The sequence below is a fragment of the Trichosurus vulpecula genome, chromosome 8 (assembly GCF_011100635.1).
Source record: "Trichosurus vulpecula isolate mTriVul1 chromosome 8, mTriVul1.pri, whole genome shotgun sequence".
NCBI classification, from domain to species: Eukaryota; Metazoa; Chordata; class Mammalia; order Diprotodontia; family Phalangeridae; genus Trichosurus; species Trichosurus vulpecula.
Genome location: NC_050580.1, coordinates 49,901,120 through 49,929,114, shown reverse-complemented (window position 1 = coordinate 49,929,114; position 27,995 = coordinate 49,901,120). Strand labels below are relative to the sequence as shown.

Genomic DNA, 27,995 nt, shown 5'->3' with positions numbered 1-27,995 from the left:
ACTCCATGTCTGTTCGCCCTGGTTATCAAGGATGCATCTAGCTCTCATGAAGCTACCGAGTGCTGCCCTTTGACTTGCCAAGCCGTGATATTGTTCAGCGTGAGCCACAAGGATTAGCTCACAAGAGTCAGTTCTAGCTCCTTTACTATTTTTTAAGATTTATTATTTTTTTCCATTGTAAAAATCTATTTTCTCTCCTTCCCACCTCTCCTCTCTCCACAACCACCATTGGAAAAAAAAGAAAAATAAAAACAAAACCTTCATAACATATGCAGTCAGGCAAAAAAAAATCCCACTTTGACCATGTCCAAAAAATGTCTCAATCTGGACTGTAAGTCCGTCACCTCTCTGTCAGGAGATGGGTAACATGTTTCATCATGGACCCTCTGGAATCATGCATGGTCTCTGCACTGATCAGAATTCTTAAATCTCTCAAAGTTGTTTGTCTTTACAATGTTGTTGTTTAGTGTAAGTTGTTCTCCTGGTTCTGCTAATTTCATTCTGCATCAGTTCAGAGGTCTTCCCAAATTTCTCTGAAACAGTCCCTTTCATCATTTCTCACAGCACAATACCTCCCTATCACATGCATATATCACAATTCCTTCTGCCATTCCCCAAAAGACTGGCAATCCCTTGGTTTCCCATTCTTTGCAACCACAGGACCAAGAGCCACAAGACACAGGACCCTATTCACAAATCCTCTGCTGTGTCACACGTAGTTACTCTAGGCAGCTTCCACCTCAAAAAAAAAAAACATCCCCCAAAACAGCCACTCCCTCCCCATGCCTCCCATGTCCCAGAGAGTTCCCAGTCACCATGGCCATGGAAATCCTCATGAAAAAAAAGCTTTCCTTTGAGAAAATTAAAAGTGGAGGAAAGGATGTACTTATGGAAACAACCTGACCCCTAGGGCTCCAGTACTAGGCGTAAGATGGATGTTCAAGAAATCTTCTTGACTCAATAGAGCGTCCAGACGTGTTAGGGGAGATGTGGGCTCACAGCTAATGGAGGGCTGAGGGAAGTGATTCCTGGCTCTCTTCCAATTAGAATATGGGGGCTTCCAGAACAAGTAGAGAAAGGAAGACAGAAAGGGCCTGCTTGGCCAGCATTCTCACCTCGGTCTCTTCGGTCTCTTCAGAGCTGCTGATTACCACAACTGGATTATCTGCAAAATGGAAAGGGGAGTTAGTAAGCCCTGGGGGTGTGCTGGGAGAACACAGTGTGGGCATCGAGGTACCCAATGAGTGGAGAATGGCTGAACAAAGGGCACAGACCAACACAGGAGGCTACTACTGCGCCGTAATGACAACTCTGAGGAACGCAAAGAATTATGGGAACTGAGATAGGGGCAGAGGAAGCAGGACCAGAACAATTTACACAGTGAGCACAACAATGCAAAGGAAAAACAAAAGGAAAACAATGCTGAAAGACTTTCCAGGACCGTGATTTATTTGCTATGAGGGAGGGTTTTACGGCGGGGTGTGAACCACGTATAAGTTACAGAGACATTTAAAAAAATTAGTAAAACCATAGATAAGAGATCAGACTTCTACAGCAAGTTTACAAAGTTTATGAAGTTTACAAAGTACTCACAGTAGCCCTATGGTATACATGGCAAATATATTATTACACCTATTTTACAGATGAAGAAACAGGTTCAGAGAAGTTGACATGTCCAAGGTCATTCCAATATTAAGTGCTGAAGCTGGGACTAAACGCAGATCTCTCCTGATGCCAAGTCTGCTGCTCTTTTTTTGAAGTTTTAATGTTTTATTATAAACAATATTAAACATCGATCCTACCAATTAAACTTATCTTGCAACTTATTTCCATAACTTATTTCCAATCCAATAAACTTATTTCCATCTAAATACATTTCAGCATGTAATATGTCATGACTCTTTTTTAAAATCATTCTCTCTAATCTCCACTAGGAGGTAACCTTCATTATTTGTTTGATTATTCACTTTTGTTTCCCTTTTTGACTTATCCCCATTGCACAGATGAGAAACTGAGTCTCAGAGAGGATGACATGTACAAGATCATACAACTGGTAAGTGACTGGAACTGAGATTAAACCCAGGTCTTTTTTAGTAACACATCCAATAATTTTATTTTAAAATTTAAAACTTTATTAATTATAAATAACATTAAGCATCAATTCTCCCAATTAAACTTTATTCGCAACTATTTTCATTTAAACACATTTCAGTAAGTAATAAGTCACAATTATTTTTTCAGTCTCTCTAATTTTCAGCAGCATCCTCGGTTGACTGTCCATCTCCATTTTTGTCATATATGATTTGATAAGTATTTCCATTCTTTTTTTTTCCTGCTCGTCATTATTTCATGGAGGTCTTTCTAGGCTGCACATTTTTTCCTGTGTGTCTCTGGGAGCACTGTGTAATCTGTAGGCCTTGGGAAACTCTCTGGGATGTACAGATGAAGTAACAGATTGGTAGCTACCTTCATTATGGCCATAGTTGTGACCCAATGAGGTACTGGCCATCAAGACAGGCTGAGGCAGAGCCAGGACACCGAGTATTGCAATCCTCTGCTGTCATCCGCAGAGCTGTGGTTCATTACCTCTCTGCCTGGTCTCATCCCTTATGGAAGGAAAACTCCCACCACCTTTTACTCACCCAAGCCCAGCGAAATGGAATCTCCAGTTGCTTATATGAGAACCACTTCCTTATCCCCCAGCCCTAAATTCCCTCTCTCTCATCTTAATCCATTTCCATCCTATCCCTCCCATGTCCCACAGCAGCTCTGATTATCCCTCCTCCCTATGGAATTCCTGTTACATCATTCCCTTTGATTGCCTCAGATTGTCTCAGAAGATGGCGCCTCCCTCCTGCCCTTCTTTTCAGTTCTGGTTGCATCTTCTTTCATATGCTCCAAGACACTAGTCCTGAAGGAAGAGTTGAAATGCATCTTTCTACTCACTGCCATTTGCAGACTCTTCTTCTGCTGCTATCACTCAGTTATCTCTCTTCCTTTCAAGTTCTCTTTGCCCAAATATATCCCCCAGTCTAGATTCTGTCTCTGTTATCAAGCGATTCTCCACCCCAACCCCGGCCCTATACAAGAGAATTTCAAGATGTGTTGATGTTTCTCCAAAAACTGAAGCCCCTTGGTTCCCTAACGTCCTCTACTCCCATGACCTACTCTTCCACTCCATCTGAGGCCATACATTGGGATGGTCACTACTTTGATCTTACTTTGTTATCCACAAGTGTTCCATTTCCATGACCAAGAATTCTTAAATTCATTTGACCATAATTTCTCATTATTTCATCTCTCCTCTAAAATGTATTCTTTGTTCTCACCATCACCTCCAGTTTTTCTATCCCTTAATACCCTCCCACACTATCACCTCTACTCTGGCTTCACTTTCTTTCTTTAGAATTCTGGCAATATAAGTGACCAGTTTGTCATCATACCATTCTCTCCTCTTGGATCCCTTACTCCTTCTTCCTACCAGTATTCATGCCTTGTCAAATTCCAGCCCTAAATTACTCCTACCATTTGCCTCATTTGCTCTTATTCATATGGTACCAAAACAGAGTGGAGGAAGTCACAGCACTGTACAGACCAGGTCCACCACAAATTTATATAACCTGATCTCAACTGGGCTCTCACCACAGCAAGGCAATCCTTTTACTCCTCTTTGCTTGATTCTCTATTGTGCTCATCATAGTTGTTATTCCAAACTTTCTCTTCTTTCCTCTATTCTCCTATACTACCTCTTTCCCTCCCCTCATAACCTCATACTTTACAGAGAAAATAAAGGCCATTTGGTGGGTCCCTCATGACCCCTTTTCTACATCTCAAAAGTCCTTGAAAGTGTCCTCTTGTCTATACTTCAATCTCATTGCCAAGGACAACTTCCACATGTACCATGGATCTAATCCTTTCCCTTCTCTGGTAGACTGCCCTTATAATCAAGGCCTTCCCCTTCCATTACTTCTGTCCACAAACATACCAAGTTTTCCCCTACTTGAAAAAAAATCACTTGACCCTACCAATCTATCATGATGTATCTCCCTTCCTTTTCTCAGTAGACAGACTGCCTGGATTATAAGGGTGTAGAGGGGCATAAATTGTAAGAAGACTGAAAGATAAGGAAGGAGATGGAAGATGAGAATTTCTGATAATGGAAGACTTCTCACACTGGAAGTAGCCTCCCTGCCCTGTGGCCTTTCCCTCTGACTGGCTGGTTCCTCCCAGCCAATCTCTTTTAAGGTGGGCGGGGTGCCCAGGTCAGACTTTAGTCCTCTCAAAGCTGCACTCTTGACTCTCTGGCTTTTCTCTAACATGCCCCCAATCTTCTTTCCCCACCCTCACTTTTTGGCTTCCTTTTACATATTCCTCCCTCCATTAGAATGTAAGTTCCTTGAGGCCAGGGACTGCTTTTCCTTCTGGAATCTATCACTGTAGCTGTGAAGACAGCGGGGTCAAATCCATCTCTCTTTAGTTAGGACAAGACCAGGAGTCGGGATTTCACCCACATTTTCATTGGGTCCAGCCATACTCAAGGTACAACACCTTCACAGGGTGCCAAAGGATTCCTCACATCATAATTCAGGGTTAGAACCAACCTTGGAGGTAAAACAAGCCCAACTCTCCCATTTTACAGATGACAAAAGTTAACTGATCTACACAATTTCAAACACATGGCTAGACACTCAAAGGATTATAGATTTAGAAGTAGGAGAGACCCAAGTAAAAGGCTGAGCCTCATCTTTTCACTTTACCAGTGAGGAGACTGGGGACCAGAGAGGTTAAATACTTTATCTCAGATCACACAGTCAATAAGTAGCAGAGTCATAATTTGAACTCAGATATTCAGACTCCAAATCCAGGGCCCTTTCTACTGTACTGCCTTCTTTGGCCAATCAGATTTGTAGTCAGCTTATTCCTAGCCAAAGGCAGCTAGGTGGTGCCATAGGGCACTGAGCCCTGGGCCTGGAGTCAGAAAGACTCATTTTCCTGAGTTCAAATCTCATCTCAGACACTAGCTGGAGAAGGAAATGGCAAACCACTCCACTGTCCTTGCCAAGAAAACCCCAAATGGGGTCATGAACAGTTGGACATGACTGAAAAACGAAATGATAATGACAATAACACTTCCTACCCAGGGAGCATCCTGATGATCCAGGAATTGCTCCCAATGACTGCTAGACTCTCTTTCCTTTACTCATGCTGTGCCTCTTGCCTGACAAAGTCCTCTCACTTCCCTCCATCTATCCAAGGTTCCTTCATTCCAAACCCAGCACACCTTCCACTGCCCTCAACCTACACTCCTATCTCTACCTCCTCTACCTGTCAAAAGCCTTCCCTGTTTTCAAGGCTCAGCTAAAATCTCATTTCCTCCAGGAAGCCAACAGGCTTTGAACCTTTTCTCCTTTGAAATTACATACCATTTATATTAGAAAGAAGCTGGGAAGCCCTTCTGGGCAGGGAAATCAACCTTTACTGAGAAACAAAGGTGGTGTCTACAGTCTGCCTGGTATGGTTTGAGACCCTAAGATGCAAAATTCACAGTTATTTGTAATTTTCTTGATTCATGTATGGTGAAAAAAAAGCTTGCTATTGTGCAAATTAGGGTATTTTTCCATCAGAAGTTCAGGGCAAACAGCAAACACATTTTATAATGATTTAGTTATACTGGAATTTCCCTAGGACATTATAGTTTGGTTACACACAGGTCTTTAACCTGGGACTATATTCTTACTACAAATCACACAGTTATTTCTTATCCTAATGATTACAGCTGATAAAAGATTAGCAAGGCAATATAGAGCAAGGCACTCAAGGCATTGATTATTGATCTTTTTCCTTGCAATTTCCCCCTTTGATCATTTTCTCAGTTTATTGAGAATTGGATCGATTACAGGCTAAGCATAGCATATAGTTCTATAGAGGGCAGACCTCTATAGGGGATGCAAAACCAGAGGGTGCAAAACTATAGAAAGTTTTCTTTTGGAACAATGGATGGGTAGCTTGAGGCTCAGATGGCTCTGGATGACTTGAGGGAAGAAAAGGCAGGAGATGCTGGAACATGAGGATTAGTAGGACAATGGGGGAGGACCTGGGTAGTCAGGAAAAGGGACATCACTGGGATACACGTGGTCAGGGTCATTAGAAACATAGAAGGAATTGATTTGGCTCCTTGGGTGACTCAATGAAAAGATTAACGATAATCTCAGGTGAGACAATAGTAAAATTAAATTGGTCAAGAGAAAAATAGGGAAACATTGTTATGCTCAAAGGTATAATAAATAATGGAATAAAATCAGGATTAAATGTAGATGTTCCAAATGACACATTATCATAGTCACTAAAGGAAAGGCTAACTGAAAAACAAAGCACCTAGATGCTTTAATAATAATTGGAATTTGTTTCTTTCAGACAAATCTAGAAGAAATGCCAACAAGAAATATAGCAATGAATGATCTAAGTGGTAAATAAAATTATAAGAACAAGACAATACATGAACATTTGTAGTATGAAACTAAAGCAGCAAAAGAAAATTTATTCTCATGAACATATACAAAATGTAGAGGGAAAGAAGACATATGTGTGAGCATACAGCTAGAAATAAATGTAATGATCTCAAAATAAGCTCAGAAGTAGGAAATTTAAAGTCATGAAAAGAAAAAAATGAAAACAAAGCAAAAATGCACTTATTGATAAAATAAAGAATTATTCTGCTTTATCTTGGTTGTGTGAATGGCAAGTTACTTAACCTTTCCTGGTATAAGAAAAATGAGGTTTAGTTATTGCCACCAGTGAATCAAAAATTGATTGGGTTGAGAATTTTGAAGTTATGTTTTAACTGTTTTGGGTGTGGGGTTAAACAACATATCAAAGATAATAATGTGGATGATTTAAAATACGCTTTTTAAAATATACTGCTATGTGCAATCTCTCTGAGATATTGTGAAATGCTGTTAGAGAGGTCACTTTCCTATTGAGTTATTAAAGTGACTAAATTGATATCATTTGGCTAAAGTCAGTCTAGTAGCTTATGAATTGGACTACCAGATGACAGTGAGATTGTTAAAGAAAAACGAACAAATATTCATTGGGTCATATTCTTCTCTAGCTAGCTTCCTAAAGGGAAAAGCATTTCAAAAGGTATTTTGAATTGTGCTGTCAATTATTTTCAAATTTCAAAAGGTAATGATTTTAAATTTTACATGTGATTCACCTAATTTCATTTTCGAAAGGAAATTTCAAATTTTCAAATTTATACAGGACATATAGTTTCAAATCTCATTTCATTTGAATTTATCAAACGGTAGTACCTCTGCATCTCAAGTCATTCTGAATTCAAATTTCATTCGAATTGTCAAATTATTTCAAAAGGTGAATTTTTAAAAGGTGGTATATGTCATTTCAAATTCATATTTCATTTAAATTTCAAGTTTATAAATTCTGTGATTATCATTCCAATCAAATTTAGTAGTTAAAAATTTAGATCAATTTATATAGATGCAATTTCTCCTAATTCCCCCCAGACCCAGGTAAGTCTCTTTACAAAGTGTCCTAGTCATAGTCTTAAGCTCCCTCTTCATCCTTTCAACCTGGCCATGTTCTTTGAGGGCAATATGGGGTGTGGTAACAGGGTTTAACACGAAGATAGGAATGAACCTGAGTTAAACTGAGTCTGTGAAATAGTCCCTTGGTTTAAATCAATGACGGCGGGAGTTGTGGAGCAAATCTGGAGACAATCATTGTTGAGGATAATCTTGGCAACAAAAGTTGATGTAGCCCTAGATGACAGAAAGGCCTCAACCCATCTAGTGAGTTGATCTACAATGACAAGACAGTATTTGTAAATACCTGATTTGGGCATCTTAACATAGTCAGTTTGGAGATGTCCAAATGGGGTGTAGGCCAAGAGATAATTTCCAAAGGCAACCTTACTAAAATAATACTGGTTATAAGAATGACCTGTGTGATAGGAAGCACATATATGATTGGCTACAGAGGAGATACCTATCTACCCACATTTGGTTGACTGTGTCCACTATTCCCCAAATGTCCCCTTTTGTGAGTTGAAAGGCAAGTTTAATGGTAAAATCTCTTAAGGGCTTACCAGTTCCATGGATTCACATCTGTTCCATCCATATCCCAGATACCTGTTTCGCACTGCACTTCTCGGGGGACTCAATTTCTTCCTCACAGTTGTCTTTGTTTCTTGATGGCAATATTTTCTAATGTCTAACAATTCGAGGCTTGTTATCTTATGAGGCCACAGCATGGTGTGTTGGTAGATAAGAACCAGACCACAAAGCTCATCCTCTTAAGAGAGAACAACAGCTACTATGGCTTGAGGACATGGAGGTATTCCCCAGCGGACAGCAGCCAGTTGACAGGTGTCAGGTGTCCTAGACTGTGGGCCAAAAGGATGATCTGAGGTCCTGGAGGGGCACTTCAGATATACCCTTCTGCTCATAGGCAAAGAGGAAAAAGGCCTATTATAATCTGGAAGGCTCAGAGCTGGTGCCGAGAGGAGAGATCTTTTCAGCTGTCACCAGATGTTCAGACAGCAGAGGCAGAGGTTCTGCAACTGAGTCTTTAGTCAGAGCTGTTAGTGGTTTAACAATTTCACCAAAGGTTGGGATATACTGTCCATAGTAACTTGCAGCTCTAAGTAGAGTGTGGAGCTGTTTCTTTGTCTTCATTCAGGTAGTGTTGAATCCCCTTCCAGGTGAATGTGAATAGGCACTGCACAGATTTACTGACTGAAAACTGAAAAAGGCTGAGCACAGTTTAATAGCAGCAAAGCAATTTAGCCATATCAGGAATGGGGAAGACAATGGTAGCTGGTTTAGGCACCTAGGAATAGCATAGGAACTAATAGTACACAGATCTTACATGGAGAACCAACAGAGAGGTTATCATCAGAAGCTGACTTAGATATTTCGGAGTCCCTTTATCAATCATAGATAGTCCAAATTAACCATCCTTTATTAATTAAACTTTGGGGAGCTTTTATATGGAAAACATTAATAATAAATAAGGGTCACAATTTTCTACTAGAAACATTAATAGGTGAAACAACATCACTTTCGAGAATATCCAAATTACAGTTTCAGAAGTGATAGATGGTAATGATTTTACCCAAAGATCGTTAATTCTGCCAATTAAACAACAATGCTTTTTTAAATATCCAAATAATAATTTTAAAGATGCAGCAGTTTAGATAGAAGAGGGCATGGCTGATCTTAAAAGTCTTAGAATATTAGATTATTGTGCTCAGCTCAGGTCAATTCAGATGGAATCTGTCCAGTAGTGGCATAAGTAATATTAGTTGCTATAAATACAGGGAGAGAGAGAGAATAAAGTGAACAGTCAATAGTATCTCTAATACATACTGAGGGCTGCTAAACTTTCTCTTCCTTGGCACAGAATTAAGTGAAGAAAACCCAACCTGTCTTGGGCTGGTCCTGAGGTTTCTCTGCTTCTCATATGTTTCTTTCTACAATTTCTAGCACAGTAGCCCTTTTTCCCACAGTAAAAAAAATCTAAGGGTTTGATTTTGTCTGCTTTGGACTCAAGAGCAGGTGTTATTGCAAAAGTCTTAGGATCCCAGTTACTCAGTTTCTGTTCTTATCCTTTTAAAAAATACATAGAGGTATGGCTTTGAGTTTACTAATATTCCTCTCATGCACTGAAAGCAATTATTCATGAAAAACCCTCCGGTTTCTGAGGACTCCTGATTTACAAAAGCTGTATTAATGATTTTGGCCTCCTTAGAGGGTCAAGTCCTACAGAACTTTTAGCTCCTTTGCAGAGAAGGTCATAGAACAGGTTTGGGGTTTCTTTCTTTTCTTGCCTAATTTCCTCAAACTTGTTAGAATTCTCTGTCAGAGCCTCTTTTGCTTGAACCGGTCTGTCCTCATCTGCTGGGAGGTTAGGATCCAGATTCCTCTCAAGTTTAGGGATCTGAGTCAGACTGTCTTGATTTCTAGGTGTGGAGAAGAGATAAATGTAGCCTCCTTATTTTCAGTGCCTTGAAGAGAAAGTTCACCTACCATTTGAGAAGAAAAATTACTATGTGATTCTGATACATCTAATACATCTATGGCATGGATAGCTAATCCAAGCGGTTCCTTCAACATGCAAAGGAGAGAAAGAGATGATAGGTTCAGTTTCCTCAGACATCCTGGGACCAAACAAAGAGTTGATTGTTATGATCATGAAGCACCCAAGGAGGTAAGAAAAGAGAATAGAGTTAACAACTATTTTTAAAAGGTTTATAGCTTAGGCAACTGTTCTAAATGTTTCTAAGTAGAAAAAACACTATTTCTAACACATTTATGGCTTGAACAACTAATCTAAAAAGTTTCTTAATGTACAGAGCGTGATCACAAAGAATTGAGAAGAAAGAGAAAAGTTCACCAGCAATTCTTGTTAACCAATTTATGATTTGAACAGCTTGTTAAAGACTAAAACAGTGTAGAAAGAATTTCAATCAGGACAGAACATACAGACAAGCTATGGACAATAAACAAGGATCTACATCTTGTTAAATCCTATTTTGAAATCTTCCTCACTGTTTACTGAGTCTCTGCAGAAAGCAAAACTGATTTGAGCTGGTGACTGACTGAACTTGACACGCAGAACAAATAACAAAGGTAAAGTTTAGTTTAAAAACTCAATCTAAATAATACCCTGTTAAAGCTGCTGTCTACCTAAACCCATGAGCCTCTATCTACAGTATCTGCAGCATTGCTAAGCAATTCTACATACATCTCCTTTATTTGTCCTTCTCTAGAATTACAACTGCATTTAAAGCCATGACATCACTGGCTACTACCATAGACCGATAAACCTAATATCCTTGCTATATCTCTCACCTATAGCAAAGAGAGTCCTAACTAAATCCCTACTCTAAGTTCTATTTACTTCAGTGACAAGGCACTAACTGGCCTAACCCATTGATTGTAAGCATAGATATGACGAGACAGCTTATAGTAAGTATCTTGTAAGTATGGGCCCTAGTGGCTTGTTTCTTGGGCTGCTTGGAGATTAACCTGAACAGCCTATGTCTGGGTGGTATACCCCACACAGACTCAAGCTAACTTCCCTATGTCTGTCTCTTTACATGAGCAGTCAGATGTCCTCAACAAGACTTACTCAGACAATACTAATCTCAATTCTCATCTAAAATCTAAAAATCTGGTACCAGTCAAATAAAGGAGATAGACAAACAGAGCAAAGAGTGAAACATTCAAGTATTTCCCTTTTTTGCAAATTTAGTTTCTAATCAATTTTATATCTTAGCTTCCTATCTTTAAGATTTTCTTTTCCTTTTTGAAAGCCAAAAGAAAAGGCATAAGTACATTACAGTCAAATCACAGTTGTAGAATTTCCAATCACAAATTTCGTCTCAAATTATCTATTATCTGTCTTTCGTCTCTACAACTTTCAATGTGGCCAGCATTGGAAACAAAGAGAGAAAAGAGAGACTTGTCTTCTATGAAGAGTTTTTTCTGAAAACTCATTTTTTTACAAGCTGTTTCTTTTTGGTTGATCAAACCAAAAGAAAGGGCATAAGTGAAATACCAGTTAGTTATGGGTTAGCACAAAACACATAAAACACAAAACAGACACTTACACAAGGGGGCCTTTAAGGAGCAATAAGCATGTCTTATCCTTAATTACTTTTTTTAAATTTTTTTGAGGGCGGAAGGCAGGGCAATTGGAGTTAAGTAGCTTGCCTAAGGTCAGACAGATAGTAAATGTGTCAAGAGTCTGAGGCTGGATTTGAACTCAGATCCTCCTGACTCCAGGGTCAGCGCTCTGCTCACTGCGCCACCTAGCTGACCCCTATCGTTAGTTTCTGAAAAAAGATTAGTTACAGTTGCCTGGTTTTGGACGCTGCAAAATCTTTCTCCACATACTTTTAACTTTCTCTTTAAGTGGAAACCAGAGAGAGATTAAGATGAAAAATTTAGCAAGAGAAATGGAAAAGAAAAACAGGAACCTCCTAAGGTCAGAGGCTTACCTGAGCCCAGAGAGAAAGAGGATCAGGTGGGGAGAGGAGTCCAGGTCCAGAGTCCCCCAGGGAAGGAACCAGGTTTGTAGTCCCTGGAACATTCACCTGAGGTTCCTAGGAACTGGAGTCCAATCCTTCGTTTCATCCATCCTGTCTGCAGGTGCCAATCTTAAATTAAGAATTAAAAAAGAGACTGGGAAGCCTTTCTGGGCAAAGAAACCAACTTTTATTAAGAAAAACAAAGGTGGGGTCTACAGTCTACGGTCAGTATGGTCTGAGATCCCGAGATACAAAATCCGCAGTTATTTATAGTTTTCTTGATTCATGTATGGTGAAAAAAAAGCTTGCTATTATGCAAATAAATTTTCTTCTACTCAAGCAGGCTCTTGAGAAAACCAGGGTGCTTTTTCATCAGAAGCACAGGGCAAACACCTACATTTTAATATAAAAATTAATATATAGGTATGATTATTATGGTCAAATACTTAAGGTACATACTTTGTAATGATTTCATTACACTTCTAAGGTTCATTAACACAGGAGTTTCCCTGGGACTACATCATAGTTTGGTTACACACAGGTTTTTCACCTGGGACTATGTTCTTACTATAAATCACACATTCATTTCTTATCCTAATAATGATAGCAGACAAAAGATTAGCAAGGCAATACAGAACAAAGCACACAAGGCATTTATTATTAATCTTTTTCCTTTCACTTATCACATCCTACTTTAGATTAAGGCCATTTTTTTTGGATGTATCTGTTCTCTCTCTTACTAGACAGGAAACTTCCTGAGGGAAAGAATCACTTGGTCTTAATCTTGGCATCCCACACAGTTCCTGAGACCTAACAGGTTGGGTGCCCAGTGGCTGTTTTCTGATTTTGAATCTTGATTGGGCATTGGACATTGAAGGTGGTGCCCGGGTCTTAGACTTCAAAACTCCCTCCCAACATCTAACCAAGAGGAGGCCCTCGGTTAATGTTTGGTGATTCATTGGTGTTACCCTAGTTGTCACTGTGGCAGGAATTATGATGCACCATCATTGGGAAGAAAAAGAAAGAGGACACAGGGAGTGCCCAGCACCTTGGAAGGAGCATTTCCTTGGGATGCTCCAGACTGCCTCAAATGGCCTGACTGGTTCCTAATGCACAAGGAGGTCTGCAGAAAAACTAAGTAATAAGGGCTCGAATTTCTAGAGAGCCTTAAGGCTAGCAAAGTATTTGGCATACGCTATCTCACTGGATCCTCACAACAACCCTGTGAGGTAGGGGCTATTATCAGCTCCATTTTGCAGATGAGGAAGCTGAGGAGGAAAGAGGTTAAATGCATTGTTCAGGATCACATAGACTGTAAGCCTCTGCTGCAAGATTTCAGCTAAGGTCTTCCTGACTCCATGTTTAGCGTACTGTCTGGTGCACTACCTAAGAAGCCTGGGATATCATGGATCAAGCCAGACATCAAGAAAGACCTCCTAACAATTACAGCAGTCCAACCATGGGTTGGGTTGCCTCAGGAAGGAGTGAGATGCCCCTCACTAGAGCCAGATTGAGGATGGGAGGAGCAGTGTCAGTCGGAGGCTGTGGCTTGTGCTGCTCCAAAGCTCCTGAGTGGGATGTCCCCAAATCAGAAGAGTAAATAATGATAAAAGCCATGGTCAGATCCAGCCAAGGGGCCTGGCGTGCAGCAATAGCAGGGAGGCCCAATTATTACTGGAGCCTTGTAAAGAAAAGCCACTTCTTGCTCTCTCTCTCTCTTCCATCCCTGCTCCCCTGCCTTGGTCTTATGTGACATCTGAGATGTCTTCTTAGCAGGTCAGAATGTCACCGTGTTCAAAGAAGGCTTGTATTTGCAAATATTACATACCAATATTACAATGGCTATATTGTTCTGCTCCCACTCAAGCTGAACAGTATAGGGAGCCAGGGGATCCCAGCATCCCCAGGGTAGGCTAGAGAGCAAAGATCACCAGAAACACAGGATGAGTGTGCTGAAGAGTTTTGAGCGATCTGATGCTAGGAGTCTGGGATTTCTGTCAGTGGGACTGCCATGAACCAGGCAACCAAGCTTGAAGCCTTCAGGTTATCCGACTCCTCCCTATTCCTCATGCCTCGGGGATGATAGACCATGGAATCCTAGCCTTTTGACTTCCACTGGTCTCTTCGATCCATTTTTTCCCCATTTCATTCTTGCTTTTATTTAAGGTTCTTATTAGACCTCATTTGGTTTATTGCAATAACCTTATAATTTGTCTCGCCATCTCAACCTTTCCATGCTTTGGTCTGAAGGACAAGGCTGCCTGAGATGAGTGAAAGGACCAGGGTATAGGAAAAGGAGTGTAAACAAATGATATTTTCTCAGAGGCTGGAGAGGAGGGTAGAGAAGGACCCAGACCCAGAAAGGGGAGAACAGAAGTCTCCACACATAGGAGGGCTCTCTGAGGAAGATCAATATCTCCAGATGTGGGCTAAGATAGACTCCATATCCCTCTCTGGCCCTACGAGACCACCTGGTAGGGAGCTTGGGTAGGAGACCTTCTAATATCCATACTGTGATGGTGTCGTTTGTCCTCCAGATTCTTGGCTTGAGGGGATGAAGCTGTCCATGCTTGAATCTGAGGAGTTGGATGAGAGGATGGGGAGGATGTCCTCGAGGCTTGAAATGGCCTTGAACCCTTGGGGGACAGAAGCAAAGGCTGAACATCTGGTGCTTATCAAAGACTTCCATTCCATTCCATTGAGGAGGACCCCCTTAGAAGGCATGCCTGAGATACTGTCTATTGCCTTGAGGAGTGGGAGCAGGGTGGGGCTTTCCTTTTCGGAGACTGGGTCTCCCTATCTCTCCCAACCTGGAAGTACAGCAGCCACTACCAGGCCAAATCCGTACTGGTGAGAACGGAACTTTTGACTGCTTGTCTTTGCGACCTAGGTCAGTTCACCCTTCTCAGGCAGCTCCCGGGGACTGTGAAACTCAGTGAGGTACCAAACATGAGGACCTCCTAAAGCTCAGAACCTCCAGACAAGTGATCCACTAACCTCCCAAGCAGTAGGGCCTACCAGGGTGGACCACCAGGCCTGGTTTGGGCTTCCTGAGCTTTTGTACACTCTCCCTCTCATCTTCCTCTTGGAACCACACGTCAGCCTCTGCCCATGGATCGGCTGGTGGTGGTCTTCACTTTACATCTATGACCCTTATCATCCAAATAGCCTGGGAGCTCCCAATGGAAGAGAGCAAGGTGGCCTAGCACCTGAAAAAACAGGCTGGAAAGGAGAAAGCATTGAACTTAAGAGTCAGGAAACCTGGGTTTCAGTTTGGATTCTGACACTGATCAGCTTTGAGACCTTGAGCTAATTACATAACCCTTCTTTGACTCAGTTTCCTCAGCTGTAACAATACAATATAATGTAAATGTAAACATATAAAAATTAATAATGATACTAATGCTGATTATGATAGCTAAGATTTATGTTGAGGTTCATGAACCACTTTTAATACCCTGTCATTCCATCCCCACAACAACTCTGTGAGGTATACATGCTATTATCACCCCATTTTATAGATGAGGACACCGAGGCTGGAAGAAATTAAGTAACTTGCCCAAGGTCACATAGCTATTATGAACCTGAGGCAGGCAAGACTTGAACTCAGGTCTTCCTGACTCCCAAGTCTGCCCCATGCCCACTTCATAGTGTAGTTGTGAGAGAAGTATTTGGTAAACCTCAAAGTGCTCCATTAATGTATTATTATTGTTATTGCTTGATGACTGAGGTCCCTGGACTCAGAAAGGGCCCTCAGACATTGTAAGAGAGAGTATTAGCCACATGATCTGATCCCCTCCTCCTTTCTCCTCCCTCCCATCCCACCTTACCTACCTAGTTCCTCGTAGCGGGTGCTGCTGTTGGATTCTGCTGAGGAGCGCGTTTCAGAACCCGGGTTGTGGGGGAGAGCCATCTTGGCATGCTGATTTGCTCCCGAGGTGCTGGCCTGGGCTTGCTTGAAGACCTTATGAATCTTGTGCCTTCCTCTTTCCCCATACTCCTTCTTGATCACCTTCCGTGGGGTTAGTTTGTTGGCATGGGCTGATTTTCTCTTCCTTGACTGGGCACTAGGGTGTTGCTCCTGCTGGAGGGGGAAGAGAGAGACATGTTCTAGTCACTTGGGTGGGTCCAGAGAAGAGTGGGATGATGTGAGGGGGGGATGGGGAAGGGAGGAGGAGATGGGAAGCCTGGCCTGGGGAGGCCTTCCCCACTTTGTTTTCCATGTTCTGGGAATGGCTTTCTACAATTTTCTCTCCTTTCTCCTATTCAAATCCTGCTCATTTTTATATGCCTGGCTGCCTCCAGAAAGTCTTCCCTGGCCATCCCAGCCTTCAGGGACCTCTTCTTCCTCTATAGTCCTATACCACTAGAAGGCACTGAATCCCACCCTCTGTCCCCCTTTCTCTGTTTTATATCTAGTTGAGCCTTGTCCCTCGAGGCTACAAGCTACTCTCCACTGGAGAGGGAAAGGGAGAGGGAGAGGGAGAAGGGGAGGGAGAGGGTTGTATTGTTCTCTCCGCCTGTCTGCTTCTGTGCTGGGCACGTTCTTGGTGCTTAATCAACGTTCTCTGCCTCCCTGCCCCAGCTCCAGGGAAGGTCACAGGAGCCCGAGTGACTGTGACAATTCCTACAGCCCAGTCCAAACCCCATTTGAAGCCACGGGTTTATCCCCACAAGGTGCTGACCTTCCATGGCTAAGCTTACAGTACACCAAGCAGCTCTAGGTCCCCGGACAGAAAACCTAAGTGCTCCTCTCCCTAGTGGACGTGCTGAAGACATTGTCAATTTGGCCAAGCTCCCAGTGGGCTGATTAGGTTCAGGGTAGAGCTGGGGGCTTTCAAAAGAGGTACAGATGATTGGCTGGGTGAAAATCACATTCTGATCTCCCTGCCCAGAAATATTCAGGCCTTACTCTTTCTCTTCCCACTGAGCCATGGTCCTAACTGAACCTTAATATCTTCCTTCTTCTCTGGTCCCACAACCTGGCTACTGTTCCCTGCTGTGGACCACACAGTTCAAGGACCTGAGGGGCAAAGGATGAATATGGGAAACAGGTTTTGGGAGCGGAAGAGGTTCTTATGGAAGGCTTACTGCTTCAGTGTTATTGTCTGTGATGTGTCCTTGTTTCTGCGACTTCTCATCTTGCTGCAAAATCAAGAGAACAATAGGTATTAAAGGAGTCTAGAGTGTTCACAGACCCTAACCTGGGCTCTGGATTCTTGTAGGGAGGCAGCTGAACTAATGGAGAATGGATAGTCTTGGGAATCAGAAAATAACATTTCTGTAGTGCTTTCCTCAAACCCTGTGGTGAAAGCAGAGTACCAATTATTATCCCCATCTTACAGAGGAGAAAACAGAGTCTCTGGGAAGCGAAACCAACGACTTGCCTCTAATCACACAGCAGGTTAAGGGGCTGCAATAGAATTCGAACTCGGGTCTTTTCTCATCCAATTTCACTCCTCTCTCCCCTATGAGACACCACCTTGCTTCTATTTACTGGGTCACATTCCCTTTTGGCCACATTACAGAGCATCTCTCTCCTTTGTCATCATATCTCTGGCCCATGGTGCAGTTTTGGATTTGGCAGGTTCAAATCTGGGTTCTGCCACTGACAATCTGGGAGACCTAGGCAAAAAGGCTATATACATATCCCACGTATAAAATGAGGGAGTTATACTCTAGGGGCTTCATGTCCCCTTCTTGCTCTGCTTCCCTGCCTCCCTGCCTCCTGGCCTCCCAGCTGCCTTCAAGTCCCTGCTAAAATCTCCCCTTCTGTAGGAAGCCTTTCCTAATCCCCCGAATTCTAGCACCTTCTCTTCATTGACAATTTCCCATTTTTTCTTGTTTATAGTTTGTTTGTACTTAGTTTTTTGCATGTTGTCTCCCCCATTAGATTGGGAGCTTCTTGAGGGCAGGGACTGATATTTACCTTTCTATATATCCCCAGTGCCTAATACAGTGTATTGCATATAGTAGGAGCTTAATAAATGCTTACTGACTAACATTTTCTGAATCTATAATTCATGCTGTGGGTATCAGACAGCTGAGCTCTACTCCCTGAAGAGGGAAGGGGGTGAGATCTTTGTCCCTCTAGGTCAGATTTATCCAAGATCCCTCCCAGGCTTAGCTTCTGAGATTTTAATGTTATGGTTTTGCCTTCGGATTTTTGGTCTAGTGTTTTTTCTGCTTTACTCTGGTACCCCCCACAAGGACTCCCCCCAAAAAACTGTCATCTGCAAACCTCTTGTATGGGGGGTGTGTGTGTGCGCGCGCGTGTATGACACTGATGGTCCAGAAGGTGTAATTACTGAATGACAGTGTCTGAATCAGAAGATCACATAGTAATCAAACAAGCTAAGGCTGGAACAGGATGGGAAGGGCCATTGCAAGCAAGAGGTGGGCTGCCATGTTTTCTAACAGGGCTGCAATAGAAAATCTCTAACAATGAATTATACAGAATTTTGTTCTCTAATTGTTTGCACTGTTTGGGTTAGAACCTGATTCCGTCTAGTCTGTCCAGAATATCACTGTTTTGCTTTTGTCAATCTCCTCCTTCCCACTCCCCTACCGCCCTTTCCCTGCATCCCCAACCGCCAAGCTCCAATAGGTCAGGGGTCATCCTTTCCTCCTCATGTCTCCCCTTCAGCATAATTTAGCAAGGACTGAGCACACAGGGGTCCCTGAAAGAGACTCATAGGTTGAAGGCTGAATGTTGAGTCAGCATCTCTCCATGCAATTCAAATCATTTCAATTCACTTCATCCCAGATCCATAAATATGTAATAAGCACATACTACATGTAATACCCTGAGCTTAATGCTGGAGATACAGACACATTACTTGCCCTCCTCCTGATCCCTGGAAACAGGGAAAACCTAGCTAAGAGACCCCAATTTTTTGTGCAATTATAGGTGCTCCCATGGACAGTCCTAGCTTTAGCTAATGATGGAATGATAAAAGAATGCTCTGTTTGGAGTCAGAAGATCTGGGTTTGAATCTGAGCCCTGCTACTTCCTATCTGTGTGACTTCAATTGACTGAATAAGCATTTATTAAGCACCTACTGTGTTCCAGGAGCTGTGCTAAGACTGAAGCCCCTGTGGTTTCATACAGCTCTAAATCTATGGCCTCTTCTCCTCCCCACGCCCCAACTCACTTATTTCTGACATACTGATCACTTCTGTCTTAGAAAGTCACCTGCAGCTTTTGCAAACCTCAATAACAGCTAGTACTTATACAGGTTTGCAAAACACTTTACATGTTATGTCATTTGATTCTCAGCAGCACTGTAAGGTAAGGGCTGCTATTATTAGCCCCTTGGTGAGGTAGGGAAACCAAAGTAGAGAAACTGGCTAAAATGATTTATTTGCCCAGGGTCACATAGCTAGTAAGTGAATGAGGCAGGATGTGAACCTGGGTCTTCCTGCCTCCAAGGCCAACTCTGCATCTACTCTGCCATAGTGCCTCTCCAATAAAAAATGATCTATTCAAAATAACTGACTTAAAGAGGAAACCAAAAGAAACTGAGATATATATGTAAGTTTCGTTTTCATTTCCATCTCCTTTATGCTACAGAGTATGGCCAGCCTTGTGTTTGGTTCCCTCTCCCCTCCTCAGGAGGCAAATATTTGGGAAGAAATGTATTTGGGTTGCAAGGGAAAATTCTCGTTTTGAAGACAGGTGGTCTCCATCCCTTACGCACCCCCACCCTCGGTCTGAAGGACCATCTCACCGAATCGCTGTCTGTGGTGATGGTGGTGGGCTCCATGGGTTCCTCCTTCTTGTCTTCCTTCTCAAGGTTAGCAGCTTCAGAAACTGTGGAAGGAGGGACATCTGATCAAGCTTCTAAAGAGGCCAAGAGCTCCTGAGCATGACCTTTGTCACTGACTGTAAGGTGTCCTACAGGTCGGGTCTGCCTGGAACCTTGTCCAGCTACCAAATGGCCAGGGCTCCCAGAACGAGGCGTTCTCACTGAGGAGGCTGGGGCGGGGGTGGGGGGTGGGGGGGTGGCCTTAATGGCAGGGCTCTAACAGCTGTGCTTGCTTCTCCCTCTAGGACAGTGTTATCTAGCAGAAAGTGTTGTGAGTTTGGGTTTGAGTTCAGATTCTGACATTTATGAGTTGGACAACTCTAATTGTAGCTTGTTTCTTTGTTTTTCTTTTCTTATAAGAATCCAAAATCTGCCTCCCTGCAAGTTCCATACACTGCTCCTTGTTCTGTGTTCTAGGGCCAAGTAGGATAGAGCTAATCCTGCTACCACAAGCTAGCCCTTCAAACACCTGGACAATTATCACACCTCACTCTCCCTCCCAAGTGTTCTTTTTTTCCAGGCTAAACACCCTCCAGTTCTTTGCTTACAGGCTGCCTTGTTCCTATTTATGTGGGGTGTTCTGGCTCATCTTTACCTTTCTCCTTCGTGACTCGTACAAACAGACCCTCGAGTTTGGCCTTGCAATCTTCAAATTCTTCCATCTTGATGGCAGCCTGGATGTTCAGAGGCTTCTCCTTGTTGAGGTTTTCCAGAGCTTCCCGGATGAAAGTGTGCATCTCCAGGACCTCCTGGTCTGAGGCATAATGCTGCAGTTTTTCTACCAAAAGCTCGCCATTCTGGATGCGCTGAAGCAGGCTGTTCAGGTGCCGAAGCTTCCCCGCCATCTGCTCGTGGCTCTTCTGGTATTGACCCTCCACGGTCTCCAGGAGCTCCTTCTCCTCGGCCTGGATCTGCTCCACCATGACTTGGACCCGAGAATGGATCAGCTCTTTGGTCTCCTTCTTCACCTGTTCCAGGTGGCCGATGGCTGCCTGGATCTTATCATGGGCTTCACCAAAGCTCTGCTCTTGGGTCTTCAGGTCCCTGGTGATCTTGACCAGTTCCTCTTGCCGCTGTTGGATCTCAGAGCTGATGGAGCAATACTGGTCCTTGTGGCTGCTGTCCAAGAGGGCACAGGTGCAGCAGATGGGTTTGGCACACCCTCGGCAGTAGATGCTATGGAAATGAAAAAAAAAGTCAGGGTGGCATATTCGAATCTGAGAGCCTTAGACTTGAAACTGGAAAGACAAGGCTTTGGGTCCCCTTTGTACCACTAACTGTATGATCTTTAATAAGTTATCACACCACAGGTCACCTAGTCCAACCTCTAACCAGAAGCATCTCAAAAAAGTGGGAGACTTACTGTTCTAGAGAACTTCTTACTTACTGAAGCAGCTCATTCCATTCTTGGGGATTACTTCATGTCTAAATGGAAGCACAAAATTATCTATGCCTTATCTGGTCTCAGAAGCTGGTTTTTGTTTGCTTCTGGTGGAATCCCATTAAGATAATGTAACTAAAGTGCTTTACAATGCCCAAGCCCTCTATAAATGTAAACTGATTGCTTCTGAGGTCCAATGGTTCAACATGAATTTAGGAGTGGCTAACATGGTGCCCCAAGGATCTGTGCTTGGTCCTGTGCAGTTTGATATTTTACTATTTAATCAATGACTTGGATAGAGGGATATCTATGCCACATATGGTCCCAAAAATGGGAAAGAAAGCGAGAGATCCCTGGTCTGAGAATTAGGTTGTAGGGGCACAGATCATGTCCTTCCCTCAAAAGGGGTAAATGATGGACCCACTGTCATATAGTGAACTACTCAGAAATGGGAAGAGAACCCAGGTCTGACTTGTTGTCTAGTAGTCATGAAATTGTATACAAGTACTCTGAAAATGGTTAACCTATGTGAAGAAATGTGAAGGGTTAACTACACTACATAACAACAGCATATCATACAAACCAACTGTTCTTTAAGAGAGTAACACCTCCCCTCCAAAATATGGCTCCCTCAAAAAAGTTGCTGAGATATGCTTAGTCATCTGCTCTGGGGAAGGGGGATATTGACCTGGTTCACATCAGATATCTCCGTTTTGAAAAGGCAAAGGAGAGACACAAAGAACGGAGAGATGCTTCAGTATGCCCTAGAATGGAGCCTGCTCTAATTTGGGGTGGGGGGGGGGAAGGAAGGAGGGTGGCTCTATGTGGGAACAAATGTTCTCATAATCAGAATAGTACACAAGTGGAATGGGGCTCTATGGGAGAAAGTGGATTCCTGTTCCCTGGATAACCAGAGGCATGCGGGGGTTACTGAAGGGATTTCCAGCTCGGACAGAAGCCAACCCACACATCATCTGAGATCTCCTCTAGCTCCGAGAGGGAGCCTGCTCAAGTGAGGCAACAGAGAGCTCAGAAGGCAGGCTGGCTGGAGAACAGAGAATCAAACTGGGCGCATTCAAAATGTAATTCTCAATAATTTAGTTAAAATCAAGGTAATGTTAGGAATGGTACTGAAGGGGAAGCTATTCAAATTCGGTCTCAGACACTTGACACCTGACTAGCTATGTGACCTTGGGCAAGTCACTTATCCCCGTTTGCCCTATCTTCCCCCCTCTAAAAAAAAGGAATGATATTGAAATATTCAGATTTTGACTGATTAAAAGTTTTAAGGGTAGGCACAGGATGGACCAGGCACAAAGGGCACATCTGCATGCCAGGAGAGAACTCCCTAAACAAGGAGACAGACTTGAATGTATGAAAGAATAAAACTGATGAGAGAATAGGTTAAAGTGGAGACAGCCAAAGTGAGGTTAGTATAGTTAAGAACAGATGGGCATGGGCATTTTCATAGTCAGAAGGTTTTGGGGTCCTCCATGCTGTTATTTGTTGTATCTATTTTTTCTTGATGAATAAATCTAATTTGTTTTAGTCTATCTATCCACTGATTTACTCAACTACCAACATATTTTGCCTTTCTTTTGATCAGTCTCCCTATCCCTCTTCCTATCCTTATCCATTTATTTTCCATCAATCTACTTATCTATTTTTATTTTTTCAACCTATTTATTCATCAAATATCTGTCATCTATCCACCTACCTATCTACTGATCTGAGCTCCTTACATCTACCTACCTATTTCCCTGTCATCCATCTATCTACCTGCCTATCTACTGATTTATCATCTATCTTCCTATCTATTAGCTAGCATCTATTATCTTTGTTTTCTTGTTGCTTAGTTGTTTTAACTCATGCTCAATTCTCTGTGACACCTATTTGGGGTTTTCTTGGCAAAGATACCGGAGAGATTTGCCATTTCCTTCTCCAGCTCATATTACAGATGAGGAAACTGAGGCAAATAGGGTTAAGTGCCCAGGGTCACACAGCTGGTAAGTATCTGAGGCCAGATTTGAACTCAGTAAGATGAGTCTTCCTAGCTCCAGGAGCTCTATCCACGGTGCCACCTAGCTCCCCCCTCTATTATCTGCTTATCCATCTATAATCTATCTACTTACCTACTTATCTATCATCCACCTATCAGCTATCAACCTATCATCTACTTATCTATCTACCTACCTATCAATCATCCATCTATCTACCTACTTTTCTATTATCTACATATCCATTATCACATATTATCTATCATGGATCTGTTTATCTATCTATAACCTATTTATTGACCTATGCATGTCTACTGATCTATTTATCCATCCATCATCTACCTACCTATGTACCTATTGATGATCTACCCATGTCTCTCTCTCTCTCTCTCTCTCTCTCTCTCTCTCTCTCTCTCTCCTGACTTATCTGTATCTATCCATCTATCATCCATCTACCTATTTATCTATCATTAACCTATCCACTATCACCCCTTATTTACCTACCTTTTTTATCTACCTATCATCTATCTATAATCTCTCTACCTATTCTGTCATCCATCTATCTACATATTTACCTACTTATCCCTCGTCTACCTATCCAACCTACCTACTGATCAATTAACTCATCTATTACTCTACTACATCCTTCTTCATCTGTATCTAAGTATCTATCAATTTGTCTGTCTGTCTATATGTCTATTTTTTACTCACCAAGTCCTACTCAGATGCTTCATTAGATGTGTGGAGGACCCTGATTTCTTGGCAGTGGAGGGCAAGCTCTGGCAGGTTCTACTATGTGGGAAAGTCTTTGAGTATGGTCCCAGAGACAAACCAGTCTGTTTTGTAGGGACCAGTCCAGGCTGGGTGTTTAGTAATGAATTCTCTAGCCATTGTGACCCATGAACCAAGAAAAGCACAAAGGGTCTTCTAGCCTTGTGTGGCTGGCTGCCCTGGTCAATGGCAGTGGTGGAAAAAGGAGTAGAGGATGCTAAGGGTCACATAGTTTTCAGACTATCTAGAAATATTGACTTACTAGCAGGTAATCTAAATATGAGCTCTTTGCTTAGTGGCCAAGGAGGGAACACACCACCCCTGGAGGAGTTCGGTCATATTCATCTCAGCAACTTGTTATAAATGAACAAAGGAGACCAAAAGAAGGCACCATTAAATGTCAGCAGGCTCATGAAGGTTCATCTTGGACAGACAAATAAAGGAGTTGGTGTAATTGGTTCTATCATGCATCCAAGGACAATAAGAGATAGCATTTCACAGGACTGCAGACCATGGAGAAGTTCTATAAAGAACTTGTTAAGACCCTACAGATTAAGTGAATCTATAGTAGACAACTCAGCCACTTTAATGCAAAGAAAGGCAAAAGAGAGGATGGTGGAAAAAATACACAGGAGAACAAGCTTTAGGAGAAAGAAACAAGAGTAGTCAAAAAATTAGACACGGTACAGAAGCCTGACAATACTTTTTTGTAAATATTATTTTATAGACAAACTTGGTCCCAAAGAAAAGATATGAGAAGCCACCTTAAACCCACTCTTTTGCAGAGGTGGAGGGAAATCTATGGAGGTGGAACATTGTATATGCCAGATTTTTTTCAACATACTGAGTACTCATATGTATTTTTTCTCCTCTTCCTATTTGATTTTTAAAATTATTTGTTATAAGAGATGGCTCCCTGGAGGGGAAGGGAGTAAAATACAGGTGGAAATGTAAGCTCTGGGAAAACAAAACAATCAATAAAAATTATTTTAAGTAAAAATAATTCTCATTGATATCTTCTGCATTTATATCACTTACATTTCCCAATACATTCTTCACCCCAATCTCTTCGAGAGATCTATCCCTTATAACAAAGATTTTTTTTAATGAGGGAAAAACTCAATTAATTAAAACCAATGAACATCTAGAAAAAGTTTGACATTATATGCCATGTTCCACACCTGCAAAGTGAGGAAAAGTCCCTTCTCATACCACTTCTTTGGGACCAAGCTGGGTCAATATGGTGTCACAACATTCACATCCTATTGTTTTATTTTTGTTGTTCATTTCATTACATTATTGGAATCACTGTATAGACTGTTATCCTAGTTTGACTTACTTTACTTTGTATCAGTTCGCTTGAGTTTTTCCATGTTTCTCTGTATGTATCATATTTATCACCTCTTACAAGCATAGTGATACTATATTGCATTCACTTACCACAATTTGTTTAGCCATTCCCTAACCTGTGGGCATCTACTTTGTTTCCAGCTCTTTACCACGACAAAAAGCACTGCCATAAATATTTGTGGTGTGTATAATCACTGACTTCCCTGGGCCATATGCCTAATAGTGGAATTTCTAAGTCAAAGAGGAGGGATACTTTGGTTACTAACTTCACATAATTTCAAATTGGTTTCGAGAATTGATATAGCTGGCATATTTTCTTCAAGAAGAGAGTTGGGAAACCGAGTGGTGTTAGATGTGTCAAGCATCAAATAACATCATAAAAAAGAAAATAATTTTATCTTAGCTGCCAGAAATGATTAATTACTGATGAGTTGTTTCTGTGTCAGCTGCCTATGTACAGCTAGATCAGTGACTTGTTAACACAAAGATCAAAATCAATCGATCATATTAATCATATTAAACAAAAGAATAAAAATGAGCAGATGTGGCATACAATAAGGTGCTTCCAACTGGACCTCACTTGTTAAGCAATCTTGTTAAGTAAGTCTCATAAATTGGGAAATGGATAAAAGAGCCAATATCACCACAGAACGGAGGTTCTTAACATGGGGTCCTTGAACTTGCTAGTAAATATTTTTATAACTGTATTTCAATATAACTGGTTTCCTTTGAAAAATTACAAATGACACTAAAGAAAACAAAGATGGAAAGTTGGAATAAAACAGGAAAAAAGTAAACATCCATGTTGCAGGTAACACAATTTGGTGGCACAGAAGAGTTAATCTACAAAATATTTAGAAGAGGGGAGTATATCAAAGGCTTGAACAATATCCGGAACCCTGATGTTACCCAAAAGAAAGCGCTATCAACTTAAGGAAGAAAATGACTCCTTGAAAATCAGAATTGGGCAAGGGGAAGCCAGCAAAGTGGTAAAAGATCAAGAAATAATAAAATATAAAGACTGAGAAAATAGAAGAGAATGTGAAACATCTCATAAGAAAAACAACTGATCTGGAGAACAGATCAAGAAGAGGAAACATAAGAATGATCGGACTACCTGAAAGCTATGATAAAAAAAAATCTTGATACAATGATACAAAAGATAATTACAGAAAATTGTCCTGGAGCATTAGAACAAGAAGGGAAAGTAGAAATAGAAAAAAATCTACTGATCACCACCAGAAAGATAACCTGCAAGGAAAACCCACAGGAATATTACAGTCAAATTCTGAAACCCCCAGCTAAAGGAGAAAATAATACAAGCAATAAGAAAATAAAACAATTTCTATATGGCAATGTCCCAATTAGAATCACACAAGACCTAGCAGTGGCAACACTAAAAGACTAAAAGGTCTTGGAACACTATATATCAAAGAGCAAAAGAACTGGCCTTCTGGTCAAAAAGATTATACCTAGCAAAGCTAAGCATAGTTCTGAATGCAAAAAATGGACATTTAAAGAACTGTCAGACTTTCAGGGCTTTGTTAAAAAAAACAAACAACAAACAAACCTAAACTTGATAGAAGATTTGACATACAAGAACCAAGAGAAACATAAGGTACATACCAAAGACTAATTACAAGGGACACAATAAGGGCAGATGTTTACCTTTTATGTATGTAAAATGTAAAACATATGTCTAAGGTTGTTATTAATAACTGGGTAGTTCATCAGAAAGATTGGGGTAGACCTGAGCAGGATATGACTTCAAAAAGTAAAACTGTTCAGGAACAGCTAAAAAGACTAATTATCTTATACAAATGAGGTACAAAGGAATTAGATGGGGGAGGAAGGCTCCTAGTTCTGGAAACCTACTTTCCTTGGGAATGGGTTTAAAAGAGAACAATACATATATATCTAGGAGAGTTTAAAGGTCTTCTAAATTCAGAAAGAAATAAACTCTCAGGGGATAGAGCGGGGGAGAAGACAAGGGAGAGATCTCTACAGGGGAGAATGAAGGAATAGGTTAAGGGGGGTATAGAAGGGTTTTTAAATTAGGGGAGCAAGGAATAGTTAATCTGTCAGATTTATGGAGAATGGAGGAATTTATGACCAAACAAGAGATAGAGAACATTATGAAATGCAAAATGGATAATTCTGATTACATTAAATTGAAAAGTTTTTTTTTCACAAACAAAACCAATGCAACCAAGATTAGGAGGAAAGCAGAAAACTGGGAAAGAATTTTTACAACTAGTATCTCTGATAAAGACCTCATTTCTAATATATATAGAGAACCAAGTCAAATTTACAAGAATACAAGTCATTCCCTAATTGATGAATAGTTAAAAGATATGAATATGCAGTTTTCAGAAGAAGAAATTAAAACTATCTATAGCTATACGAAAAAATGCTTTAAATCCTATTGATTAAAGAGATGCAAATCAAAACAACTCTGAGGTACCACATTAGATAGGCTAACATGACAAAACAGGAAAATGATAAATGTTGGAGAAAATGTGGGAACACTATTTCATTGTTGGTGTAGCTGTGAGCTGATCCAACCATTCTGGAGAGCAATTTGGAACTATGCCCAAAGGGCTATAAAATGTGCAGACTCTTTTACCCAGCAA

At 41.4% G+C, this 27,995-nt stretch overlaps 1 protein-coding gene across 1 annotated transcript in view; it reads right to left on the bottom strand.

Annotated features, from left to right (window-relative positions):
- Window positions 1-27,995, bottom strand: part of PML (PML nuclear body scaffold) — a 53,993-nt gene that overhangs the window by 8,969 nt on the left and 17,029 nt on the right. Inside the window, exons 5-9 of the mRNA XM_036734870.1 lie at window positions 20,459-21,039; window positions 19,786-19,868; window positions 17,147-17,200; window positions 15,890-16,139; window positions 1,116-1,165 (exon numbers count right to left, since the gene is read on the bottom strand). Of these exons, the coding sequence (XP_036590765.1) occupies window positions 1,116-1,165; window positions 15,890-16,139; window positions 17,147-17,200; window positions 19,786-19,868; window positions 20,459-21,039 (1,018 nt within the window). The remainder of the gene's footprint in view (window positions 1-1,115; window positions 1,166-15,889; window positions 16,140-17,146; window positions 17,201-19,785; window positions 19,869-20,458; window positions 21,040-27,995) is intronic.